The 13,612-nt window shown below is 43.5% G+C and overlaps 1 protein-coding gene across 1 annotated transcript; it reads right to left on the bottom strand.

The window, feature by feature from the left end:
- Positions 1-350: 350 nt before the first annotated feature.
- Positions 351-554, bottom strand: BJ212DRAFT_1220165 (uncharacterized protein; the record flags this gene model as incomplete). Its single annotated transcript, XM_041329366.1, has 1 exon — positions 351-554. A coding segment is annotated over one exon (204 nt), but the record flags the coding sequence as incomplete, so codon positions are not given.
- Between the last annotated feature and the right edge of the window lie 13,058 nt (positions 555-13,612).

Raw genomic sequence — 13,612 nt, 5'->3', positions numbered from 1 at the left:
TTGGATAACAATGCCCTACAACATTAAGATGAGTAGTTGATATGCAGTTTATACAGGATCCTTACCTTTGAGTTCATGATGCAGAATCCTCATCATACATAGTGGGTGTGTAGTGCAGAGGCAAGCACATTGACAGCATCACAAGAGTGTTCAAAAAGGGTTCAATAAAAGGTGAGTAACTCAACAGACACTGCCATGCGAGGCTGTGAGGGAGCCATTGGGAATAAGCCATGAAAAATGAGGACTTGAGCTTGGGTAGCACATCTACAGCTCAAGACCTCAATGGAAACAAAATCTGACAGCAATTTGGATTATTCAATTAAACATGCTATATACATGAGTACTTACAGTCAAAAAAAAAGACAAACAATGGATGTGTGTTTTTGTGCACATGTATGTGAGCAGCACAAAGATAAGGCCAGCGTGTGTATCCTTTGAAGAGGTGCTCCTAGTGTCCATGCAGTGTAGTCAAGCTGTACTGTGACAAGAGTGGGAATAAGGGATTTCCAGCTGTCATACAAATGAGTGGACATAAGATTGGGTTGCATGTGATGGCTCAGTGTGGATTGTGAATACAGAGAACAGTTATTGGCAGATTCAGTGACCAGAAGTACATCATCATCATGAAACACATCTTCCCAAGCATCAGTAGACTCAGTGTCTGGCTTGAAGGCTACAGTTTCTGTGTGCCCATCTTGAACAGATGAGGTATCTTGAGACTGAGTTGAGCCTGCCATTAGACTGGCCATCTTGGCAAGTAGCTGGCACTGTTTGACCTTCTGACCCAGCACTTCAACTATCACCTGAGTTTTTCATTTGTCTCTGAGTTTCCGTGGACTGGAAAAGTGCATACCCAGTCCAGAGGATGTGAGTTGAGCTGCATGGGTCCCTGCACATGGAGTCACTGGCATGATGAGGTCTTGCAGGAGGAGAACTGAGAATAAACAACAAAGAGTCTGCGAGAGAACACAAAAAACATAGAGGTATGGTAGATAGTACAGAGGGTCCAAGCTGTGCGATGCTTTGGATCATCCTGATGGAGGGCAACAAGGTGTGCAGAAGGAGGACAACGAGATACCAGGAGGAGGGCAACAAGGTGCCAGGCTATACTGTCCAAATTATGCATAACCATGTCTGGTAAGAAACTGCATGGTTATGCATGGTGGTCTCTAGTCCTTGATGGGTGAGCCATTATGCATAATGCTGCCAGTGATGATCTACCACACCATTTCTCAATTCAGGTACCCATTTTGTGCAGTTCTTAGCCTAATTTAGCCCATCCCCCTTCTTGTACACCCTTGGTGGGACACACCTTATATCCTCTGGTTCCCTGCACCCCGAATTGGTAGTTCTTAGCCTAATTTAGCCCATCCCCCTTCTTGTACACTCTTGGCGGGACATGCCTTATATCCCCTGGTTCCCTGCACCCTGAATTGGCAGGAGATCGAGATTTTACATTTGCTGTACCTTTGATACCTTTGATGGTCTAGTCCTCGTTGATCTCTGCGCATCAGTGGAATTTCAATTCATCTCTAGGTATCAGTATTGCCTGAGTGTTAAGACTGGCTGCTCTTGTGCCTAGATATGCAAATATTCATGCTATGTCCTGTCTGCCTTGAAAATATTAATAAGACTGGTTGCTCTTGTGCCTGATCATGCAAAATTTCACACTTATGTCTTGTCTGCCTTGAAAATCTGCCTTTCATTTCACAAAATGCGAAGTCTCAACAAGAAATATGCTCATATTCTCAATATGTCAACAACACAAGACACATAAACATCGATGGAACATACAGTGGCTCAAAAAAGTGTCTGAATGTTTATGCATTTTCAAGTAATTAGATAATAGCAAGCCAGCACCTGAGTACAATATAAAGGCATATAGACATGTCTAAAGGCTTGACATCATAGCTATAATCTGAGATATATATCATGGGAACTAGACCACATATAGGCAAGATATGGTAATTCTAATCACATGACTCATTTGGACACTTTTTTGACTTTATATCCAAATCACAAAATCCAACCATTCACAGATATTATTCTTAATAGAAGTGGTACAATAATCAATATTTGGTCTTATTTTAATATTATTTATATATATGAACCCACATAACATCATGAACTTTAACATAATCATCATACAGCCTATCTCCTCTGCTTCAAAGGATAATATCCTTATTCTCTGCTCCTCTAGTTTGTCTATGAGGCAAATTGCTTCCAAAACTGGTCCTAGCAAGTCTACTATTGCTATAGTTATGCTGACTATGATAGAACATTGATCTCATGAGCTTTGAGCCATTTTGTAGCTAGCTTTGAGGTATGCTTAGAGTCATTATCCAGTTGGAAGATAATGTCTTCTTCATCACTTCCTGACTTCTGCATGCTTCTGAGTAGACACTCCTCTAGAATGGAGATTTACTGCTCTACATTCATGCCTCCTTCCACCTCACAAAGAATCCCCACACCATTCCATCTCCTACAACCCCTACCATCATACTTCATGTTCCAAACTTTAGTATATTCTTGACTTCTCTTTCCCCTAATGGTTCCCCTACCTTTTTTGACACATATTCCAGGCCATCTGACCCCATTCTATTGGTTTTTATCTCATGTGACCAAACTACCTTCTTTCAGTCTTCCACAGTCCAATGTTGGTGCTTTAAAGCAAAGGCCCCTATAAGCTGCAGAAAGAAGAGGCATTGTCTTCTTGGTTACAGCCATAAGATTGGCTGCCTTAAGGGTGTTTCTGACTGTTTGAGTGGGGATGGGAGTGGGGATGATGGAATTGATGAACTTAGTGGCATGGACAACATTTGAAGCCTTGCCAGATAGACTTTAATGAACAATAGCTCTTTTATGCTGTAGAGTAAGCTTGAAAGACCATCCCATTTTATGATTTTCCTTCTCTAGTATGTTTTGGTTTGTGACTATAGCAATAGTAGACTTGCTAGGACCAGTTTTGGAAGCAATTTGCCTCATAGACAAACTAGAGGAGCAGAGAATAAGGATATTATCCTTTGAAGCAGAGGAGATAGGCTGTATGATGATTATGTTAAAGTTCATGATGTTATGTGGGTTCATATATATAAATAATATTAAAATAAGACCAAATATTGATTATTGTACCACTTCTATTAAGAATAATATCTGTGAATGGTTGGATTTTGTGATTTGGATATAAAGTCAAAAAAGTGTCCAAATGAGTCATGTGATTAGAATTACCATATCTTGCCTATATGTGGTCTAGTTCCCATGATATATATCTCAGATTATAGCTATGATGTCAAGCCTTTAGACATGTCTATATGCCTTATATTGTACTCAGGTGCTGGCTTGCTATTATCTAATTACTTGAAAATGCATAAACATTCAGACACTTTTTTGAGCCACTGTAAAATGTAGTGTAGTATCACATAGCCTTTCTCCTCCTAGAAATTGAGTTAGTGTTCATGCTTGCAAATAATAAACACCCAAAATCACAAACCTCTTTTGAGAATGGCCACCTATGCTATCAGCCTGTGCCAAATGTGTCGTCTGCTGGCACACGTGCTTTGTCTTCCTAACAGCAGGAACAACTATGTCATCGGCTTGTACAGCAGAGCCCAATGCACTACCAACATCAGAATGGAGGAGCACCGGCTGTTCTGAAACCTGGGTAACCTCAACAGTGGAGGGTGTAAGAGCATAATCCAAGTCCCTGGCACAGCCGGAACCACTAGCAGAGGATACTACTGGTGGTGCCAAAACCTGAGCTGTTCCAGCAGCTGGAACCACTGGAGGATCAGGTGGGTATGTAGAGGAACTGAAGTTATACTTTTCTGTTGATACCGGGAGGGGGCAAAAGATGGTAATGGGGTGACAATAGCGTATGTTACAGTGGCTCAAAAAACTGTCTGCATGTTTTGACATTTTTCACTATCTATGATATTGTGTGAGAACTAACAAATGCCTCAAGGAACATGGTTATACCACATTGTAGTATGGCATCAGGGCTTTCATTTGAGCCCTACACCGTGGGAATCGGTGGAGATATGGTGGAGATACAAGGCTTACAAAATCATGACTCATGCGGACAGCTTTTTTGAGCACATATTAAAACTATATAAATCATCATTTATGACACCATAACAATCATGCCACCATTAAATAAATTATAAAGTGGTGTCATTATGTCGTTTTAAAGCCATATCTAACTATACAAACCAAAAATTTCCATATGTCATGGTTATATTCACCATGAAAGCCACCCCCCTGCTCAAAGGGATAATATCCTCTCTCTTTCCTATTCTGGCCTCTCTGCTTGTCAAATTTCCTCTAGAACTGGAGTATCCAAATCCACTGTGGCCAAGTTCATCAAAGAAAGTCACACAGACAAGGAAAACTTCTGTGAAGGGCGTCCATCCAAGCTCACCTCTACTGATAGGAGGGCTATTATTCAACATATCACTACAGGAAAGGCTGATAATGCTGTCCAGGTCACCTATTACATCAATTCCACCATCACATTCCCTGTCTCTTCACACACTGTGAGAAACATTCTCAAGACAGCTCATCTCAGGTCAGTAACAAGGAAGAAAAGGCTCTCCTCTCTATCACACATAAACAGAGATGACTAACCTTTGCCTTAGCCCATCAGAATTGGATTACATGGACTGGAAGCATGTTATATGATCATATAAGACCACAATAAATAGGATTGGGTCAGATGGCAAGGTATATATGTGAAAAAAGAAGGGTGCTAGTCCTCTCTGCATATGTGTGATAGAGAGGAGAGCCTTTTCTTCCTTGTTACTGACCTGAGATGAGCTGTCTTGAGAATGTTTCTCACAGTGTGTGAAGAGACAGGGAATGTGATGGTGGAATTGATGTAATAGGTGACCTGGACAGCATTATCAGCCTTTCCTGTAGTGATATGTTGAATAATAGCCCTCCTATCAGTAGAGGTGAGCTTGGATGGACGCCCTTCACAGAAGTTTTCCTTGTCTGTGTGACTTTCTTTGATGAACTTGGCCACAGTGGATTTGGATACTCCAGTTCTAGAGGAAATTTGACAAGCAGAGAGGCCAGAATAGGAAAGAGAGAGGATATTATCCCTTTGAGCAGGGGGGTGGCTTTCATGGTGAATATAACCATGACATATGGAAATTTTTGGTTTGTATAGTTAGATATGGCTTTAAAACGACATAATGACACCACTTTATAATTTATTTAATGGTGGCATGATTGTTATGGTGTCATAAATGATGATTTATATAGTTTTAATATGTGCTCAAAAAGCTGTCCGCATGAGTCATGATTTTGTAAGCCTTGTATCTCCACCATATCTCCACCGATTCCCACGGTGTAGGGCTCAAATGAAAGCCCTGATGCCATACTACAATGTGGTATAAGCATGTCCTTGAGGCATTTGTTCGTTCTCACACAATATCATAGATAGTGAAAAATGTCAAAACATGCAGACAGTTTTTTGAGCCACTGTATTGCAGAAGTGAAGGCAAGGGGGCATTATGAGGGCAGATGTGGATGTACCATACATCTGTTTCCTCCATGAGGTAATGGGAGTTTCCGGCATTGGACTAGATGATGGCATTGGACTGGATGATAAGGTAAGATCAGGCAATGAGTCTCCCATAGTGGATGCTGGGGTGGTTGCGCCAGATGATAAGGAGTGGGCAGGTAAAATGAAATCAAAGTTAAATGCTGGGGTGCTGGGTACACTGGCGTCATAGGGATCCAAAGACATGGCAGTGTCAGTGGTAAAGCCAGCGGGTATTTGATTGTCAAAGGTAAGGCCAGCGCTTGTGTCTCCCATAGTGGATGCCGGTGTATGTTCACTGGATGACAAGGAGTGGGCAGGTAGAGTGAAATTGTAATTAGATGCTGATGTGCTGGTGAAGCTGGCATCATATGGATTGAGGGACATGGAGATGTCAGTGCCGAAGTCACTGGACATTTCATTGTCAAAGGTAAGGCTGAGGAGGTTGCTGAAAGGCAGAAGTCCCTGCATCTGAGATGACTCGACACCTCACAGGGTGTCTGAGAGTGTCTGCATCTGAGACAAGTCGACACCTTGCAGGGTGTCCGAGAGTGTGAGGGGGGCATGCAGGGCAGTTCCATGTGATGCTGGAGTCACAGTTGATGATGCACCCTCCAGTGACCCAGATCCTTCACCCAAGGGAGATGAAATCATGGGTGGTAGACCATTTGCAAGTGAAGTCATGGGTGATAGACTGTTTGTGAGTGGGGTGATGACATCCATGGCACAAGACTTTCTGACATGCTCAGCTATTGAATCCAATGAGTATGTGTGCATCAAACAGAAATGTTACTCATGAAACAGTGTTCCAACAAATTCCAAGTATGGATTGAGATGCTTCTCAATGAATTTTGGGGTGGCTTGTTTCCAATTGTGTCCATCTCCATTCACTCCTGTATGGTAACTAAGAAGTCTTGAGCATTCTGAAAATGAGCGAGCAAATATGAGATGCACCTCATCACATTTAGTTGGCCACCAAGATGAGGGTCAGGCCCAGCACCAATAACAGTCCATTCCCACCCTGTCATGTCCTTGATGACTTGCAAGAACTGTGCAATGGGAGCAGTACACTCCTGGAGAGCGCTGGTAATAATGTATAAGCAATGGGAAATTGGTGTACAGGCAAAAGCTGAAACTTATGTTGCATACTGTTTATTAGTAGGTGCAGATTTTTCAGATTTTTCATTTTGCACATTAAGTGTGACTTTTGCTTTGTGCTCTTCTTGGACCTTCTCCTCACACAAAGCTTGGACTTCTGGCAGTGCAGCTTTGTATGCTTCACATGTAAGTTTTCAAATAGCTGACAATTTTTCCTGTTTAGTCGTGAGCTTGCCGGACTTAATGGCATCTTGAACCTGCTCTTTTACTTCCTCTTTATAGGCAATGGTCGAAAAGATCTTGGCAGGGGTATGAACCCGAGTTCCTTTTGCTTTGTTGGTTAATGTTTTCTGGATGACTTTAGTCATTGAGTTCACAGTTGAATGGCCACTTCGTTGGGACCTATAATTGAACCAGGTTTGTATTTGCTGTTTTGAGCATATTAGTATGTACATCATTGATGAGGGCATCATGAGGGCAGTGCTTACCTGTCTCCACTTCTGAAGTGCTGCCCCCAGAACTTTATTTTCCTTGTCTGTATGGGGATCGCTGGCAGGAGTATTTTTAAACACTACATCCTCTTCAGGCCATCTTTTGAACCATTCAAGGTATATTGGATCCCAGTATTGGGAAACCTTGGCCTGTAGCTGTGCTAACAGAAACCCACTATAGTACGTCTCAAGGAACTCCTTTTGTTCAGGTGTGGTCCAGACTGTTCTTGCCATCCTATCTGAGCTAAATTAATGATCACTCAATGAGACAATTGTCACCACTTGCCTTGGTGAGGTACGTGTTTTTTTGAATAGCAGCGTGATTTTAGGTTTTGTGTGGTCCTCACAAGCCAAGCCTGAAAATTTAATGCTGACCACATATCTTCAACCAATCAGCAAGTGTATTCGCTGGATCAGAGTTGAAATTGCCTGGTAACTACTGCCATCTGCTATTTTTTACTCACACTCTACCCACCTCATTTGGAATGCAGAGCCCAAGGAACGACAATATGGCTTACTGTTTTCCACCCCCATTAACATTCACTGTAAATGAGCTGGCTGCAGCATTGTCGTTGGTTAGGGATCAAAGCTGTAAATTTTATTTTCAACCATTCATCTGACAGCTCATTAGACCTTTTGCTGCAGACCAGGGATATGATGATGGTGACCCCCCAGTGTTCACATTGTGTGAGCTGGGAGGAGCATTGACGTTAATTAGTGACCAAAATGGTATGTTCAATATTTCAATTAATCTGAATCTCAGCTCATCACACTCCTGATCAATAGCCATATTTGCTGCACACAATGGACATGATTCAGCGGAGCTGCCAAGTCCACAGACTGAATATGGAGCATGCGTGGCATGCATTTTCTGGGAACACCACTGCAATTGCTATGCTTGTGGTATAGCAATCACTTTGAGCCACATTGCAACAGGCCTCTCCAAGTCGGACACTACCAGTACGTTTTGATAGTGCTACCCTGGAGTTTTGTTAAGAACCATGCTCAAAGGAGAGAGAGACTGACTCAGAGGGGCTTGGCCACAGCTCATATGCTGTGCCCCTTACCCAAGTATGTGCCCTTCATTTCAGAGGAAGTCCGATGATGGTCTGATGAAGTCCAGAGGACTTCCGGAGGCTGGCTACTCTGGTGGAGAGTGCAGGAGGACTTCCAGAGGAGCACAGGAGAGTTCTGGAGGAGCGCGGGAGAGTTCCGGAGGAGCGCGGGAGAGTTCCGGAGGAGCGCAGGAGAGTTCCGGAGGGATGCAGGAAATGCTCAGGAGAGTTCCTGCTGCAAGGTAATACTTCTACAGGAAAACAGGATGGAAGGATAGGATGTCCAGAGGTCCGGAGTATGGAGGACAGGAGGTCCGGAGGTATGGAGGGCAGAATGTCCGAAGGACAGGATGCCCAGAGGTATGAGGGACAGGAGGTCCGGAGGTCTGGAAGGAATAGGGGCTACATTGGACTTCGTCCAATGTAGAAGCAAACAGAGGTAGACTACCCTCAGGTAGAGTCAGAGGGACAGGAAGTGGACCTAAGTCCAGAAAGAGGGTAAGTGCTGGAAAGGCAAGACTCCAGCCTAGGGAAGCAATCCCTAGACTTGGGACAGAGACATAGGGGACAAATCCGAAGGTCTGGAATTCTGGCCTAGGGAATCCATCCCTAGGCCTTTATGGAAAAGGACAAGACTCAGATGGACTGAAGTCTGGAAGATGATTGGCAAGTAGAGTAGGAACTAAGATGATATTCAGACTGAGGACTCTACTGTAGTTGTACAGGGGTTATATACTAGAGGATATCCAAGAGGATCAGTAAGCAAAGGAGTAAGGCTATGTACGAGCATGTGGAAACACATTGGTAAGTAAGACGGAACATAAGTAAATGAACTCAGAGATGAAACTAGTACAAGGATCAATCAGCAAGACAGAAGCAGAGATAGCCGAGAACTGGAAAGGTGGAGATGCCTAAATGGGGATAGGTGCAGGATCTCGGACAGAGGGTGGGAATAGGTCCGGAGATAGTAACAGTTAATATCTGGAGGTCCGGAGATCTGGGGATCCGGAAGGCAGGACGGAAACAGGACTGAGATATGTGAGGTGGTAGATGTAGTCCGGAATCCAAGAGGAGGTAAAGTCCGGATGTCTTGCTGGATGGAATGTGCGTAGGGTGGACAGGATAGGGGATCCAGGAATGAGTTGGATATGGGGTCCAGAAACAGGTCTGGAAAGCGTGAGAATATGATGGGATCTATGTCTGGCATATGGGATATGACAAGTTTACTGATTAATATATTCACTATACCAGTCACTGGCACCACACATTCCACCACTATCACATCTGCAACAGAAAGTGAAGCTGTGCAGGAGAGAGGGAGCAACTTTTGTGATGTAGTTGTGCAATGTTCCTGTAGGGACTGATACATAGATTTCCAGCACATGTTTTACATATATATATTGAGAGAATTGTGAATGTCAAGCTTGGGGAGATGGATTAACAGCTGTCCCAAAGTCGTGATCTTTTGTTTGCTCCTGAGGTTTTTACTTGTACAATATGCTTTCATTGAAATTCAGTTCTATTGGGTCGCGAATCTATGGCATAGTAATATTGGGAGATTTCTGATACAGTAGCTCATTTTACCTGTCCACAAGATATAAATCAGACTGTTGAAACTATTGTATTTGCAGCTGCAATGAGACTTATGTGCTACAATTTAATGTGTCCCGAAGTGGTGGCTGAGGTGTTACATGAAATCTAACTCAAGTGCAGAAGCTTACCTATGCCTTTTCACACATTCCAGTTGACTGACACCTTGCATGACTCGGAAATGCAAGTACAACACAACTGAGCAATCCCATCAAGCTCATTTAAAATCCAAGAAAAAACACTATGCCAGGCAAGTCTAGTAATGTGGTTCATTCTTTGTGCATGCACTACTGAACTCACAATCAACAGGAATCAGCAGCAAGAACATGTCAAATCCCACACTCACTGGTGTTGCCGGGGTGGAGCTTCAGATGTGAGTCAATCATTTTTGGTTGATTTGTCAAATTTTAATACACACTGTTTGTAGGAGACACTCAAACTACTTAATCAGCTGGACAATATCTGGTTCAATGCTGGTTATGAACCAGGTTCCAATCTGTATCAATGATTGGAGTCTGAAGGATTGAATGCTGTCTGTGCTGCTGACCATCAAGGATGGAATTCACTGAAGCCTGAATATGAGGATGATGTTTGTGAGGTATGCAAACTCTTGGAGAAAGCACATGGCTTTTCCACATCAGCTGGGAGCTTAGAGGGTCCTTATACTGAGCAACTATGAGTGGGGGTATGTTTGGTGACTCGCATCTTACAGTTTCGCATCCAGGCATGTGAGCAAATGATCCAGAAGATGGACTTATGTGTAGACTCATATTTTGAAGCTCTTCACAAAGGGACACTTGATTGGCAATTAGCGCTTAGCATTGGCAAGTGATTACTGTAGTCTATGTATTTTGCATCTAGTGTTGAACATCACATGATCCCTGTGCGGTATGTTATTGTGTATCCTCATTGTTCAATGCTGTAGTCCTCATGGGAAAACAATGCCACAAGCATGACAAGCTTATGCATGACTGGTATGTTCTCAATGCAAAAAATCAGGCATCTCAGCAGCGAATGCAAAACACTACTCAGGCTGAGGATCCAGAAAACAGTCAAGTCTCAACTCACAAACATCGATCTTACACTTTGAAGGGACTGGCACAGGTCTTGACTCAGACAGAGTACTTTGGTGCTCCAAGAGGCTCTCACACGGTGCCACCACCATCTGCTTTACATACTTCAGATACTTTCACCTTTGATTTCGAGGCTCTTCTGGACTCTAACGAAGACAATGTCTACAATCAACACTTGGCTGAAACATCACTCAAAGTGAAAGTTCACAGCAGAATCAACATTTAGGAGTGAGTGAAGATGATTTATCTTGGATACAATTACTGATGTGTTGTTTTGAAGGATAACCCATTGTTGACTTGGATGGATGATCAGGAACATTTTCTTTTAGAACTCCTCCGTCTGGAGGGTCGCAGTGATTTCTTACTTCAGGAAGCATGTCAAGGTTCTGCAGGTTGCATGATGCCCCTGAATTTCAATGTGAGGATTGTCCTTGGTACTGAGCTCTATTGCAAGGTGTGCATGGTAGAAAGGCATATAGAAAATCCAACCCACAGAATTGAGGTAGGTGGGAATCAGCAGTGCTCACTACTTTGCGCTGATTGACTTGCACAGTACTGGAACAGCCAACATTTTGAAGACACTAACCTGCAGGATCTTGGGTTGCAAGTTCAACTTGGGACACCCCCCTGGTGAACATTGTTCTAACCCATCATTGGTTCATAACGACTTTGTGGTCCTCGACATCAACGGAGTGCACAATATTACACTCCACTTCTGCGAGTGTCAAACAGCTCAATCTCGTACGACGCAACTCCTTCACATGTGTTGGTTCCCAGCAACTACACTGGATTCAAAGACTACCACAACATTTCGACTTATCCACCACTTCCACATTCTTTCTTTCAAATCAAAGGCCTCCACTTTCGAGTATTGGCAAACACTCGCATGCTTGACCAACAACACAGGTGTTAACCCACCAAAGGTAAGTTCTCAATTTGAATTGACTCATTCATTCCTAATGACAGCTTACAACGGCTCACAGGATCGCTTATAATGTGCTCTACAGATGGTAAAGGAATGGTGAAACCTCACCCTACTCAAACATTCAGGATGGTGTGATGATCATATTCCCACTAGGCTTGCAATAGGCCATCTTTTGATATAGGTGATGGAAAGCTACAAAACCATTGACCGCTTTTCCTGCACTCAACCCACTCCGGATGCGTATTCCCACGCTCTGCGGACCCGTGCATTCACTCCCATGCTGCGCACATACCTGTGGTCGATTTCCCATGCCTTTGGACTACCTTACAGATGTCCTGCATCAGTCCATTGTCATCCTACCTCATTGGTATGTATTTTGCCTTGCCTCGTGTGTTGTAACAACTGTTGCAGTCCTTATTACATGTCTTTACATATTCCTACCGCCTGTCTGTCCTGTCCCCTTCCATTTCCAAGAGGGTTTAGCTAGTATAAAGTGCCTAGAGTGACTACTTTGTATTTACTCCCCTTCTATGGTATTTCCTTCCCTTAGGTTTTACTTAGGAGCAGTCACCATTAGTGCGCGCTTTTTAGCCCTATTGGTTTACCTTATACCTGGACACCTTGTCTTGACTTTCCTTACCCATGCAATCAATACCCTTGCCCTCACTTGTTACCTGTGCCATGCCTTAAGACTTCCCTACCCTTATCCCTAGCATCCACATCGGACCGCTCATCAACCACTCATCGACCCGCACTTCCACATTCCCACGCTCTACATAGCCGCACACTTGTTCCTGCGCTCTGCGCACTTTCGGGTCTTTAGTATCATTGGCTGTTCTCAGTAGCAATTCCCTTTAGGGTCAAACGTTCTTGCTTGCAAGTATAGCAGCTAGGCAGAGCATCAACCTACAACAATATTTTTGGTTAGGCACTTTAACAAGTGTCTAGCCATTGTTGAGTTTGCACAACAGGGCCATGACCCTGGTGAGGTTGAGGTGACACAACATGGTGCATGTGCAGTGCTATGTCCTGCTTGCCCCCAACTGGGCAAAAACCTTCTGAACAGCTGGGAAGATACACTGTTTGAGGAAAGGTATGTATATTGGTCTAGTCCATGTGGTGTGTTCACTCACAGAATGATCTAGATGGAAATATTCATTATTTCTGGCAATTGATGCTAATTTCCGACTGGCGCAACAAACATATCATCTGACAAGACTGACCCCAGTCTTAACAAAGGCTGGGCATACTTCGTCAAAGAGAAGGCATTCAAGAAGTTTCTTCATGACACTGGAAAGCAGCCACAAGAGGTGCGGCCATCTATCTTAGCTGTATCATACTCGCTCACCCACTTGTCATACAGAAAAGTAGTTGTGCGAGCCATAACACTGTAAACTTGGCCGAGACTAAAAACTCTTGCGTTTGGCAGCAATGGGGGCTGGCACTGTTGATTGTTCATGCCACAACATGAAGTGTCCTTGCAGTGTTGGCGATCTCCAGAAGGGTGAGAGGTAGGTGAGAGCTTTACTAAGTCATTGCACCACTCAATGTGTACTATAGGTATATTAATATGGACTATTTATTTTCTCTACCCTGCAATACTCGGGATGTAGTCACACTCAATGTCCTACAATATCGCATGTCAATGGAGCAAGAATATATGGGATCATATGGCTACATACCCACATCAAATGCATGTTGAATGCAGTACCAAAGAATTTGTTCCTTGTTCCCAAGTTCCATCTTCCCGTGCACATTGCATTCTGCCAAGTCACATACTCACACAACCTTATCAAAGGGATGGGACGCACCATGGGGAGGCACTGGAACACGGGTGG

Source organism: Suillus subaureus, assembly GCF_016647635.1.
Source record: "Suillus subaureus strain MN1 chromosome Unknown BJ212scaffold_155, whole genome shotgun sequence".
NCBI classification, from domain to species: domain Eukaryota; kingdom Fungi; phylum Basidiomycota; class Agaricomycetes; order Boletales; family Suillaceae; genus Suillus; species Suillus subaureus.
This window is presented reverse-complemented; position numbering and strand designations above follow the sequence as displayed.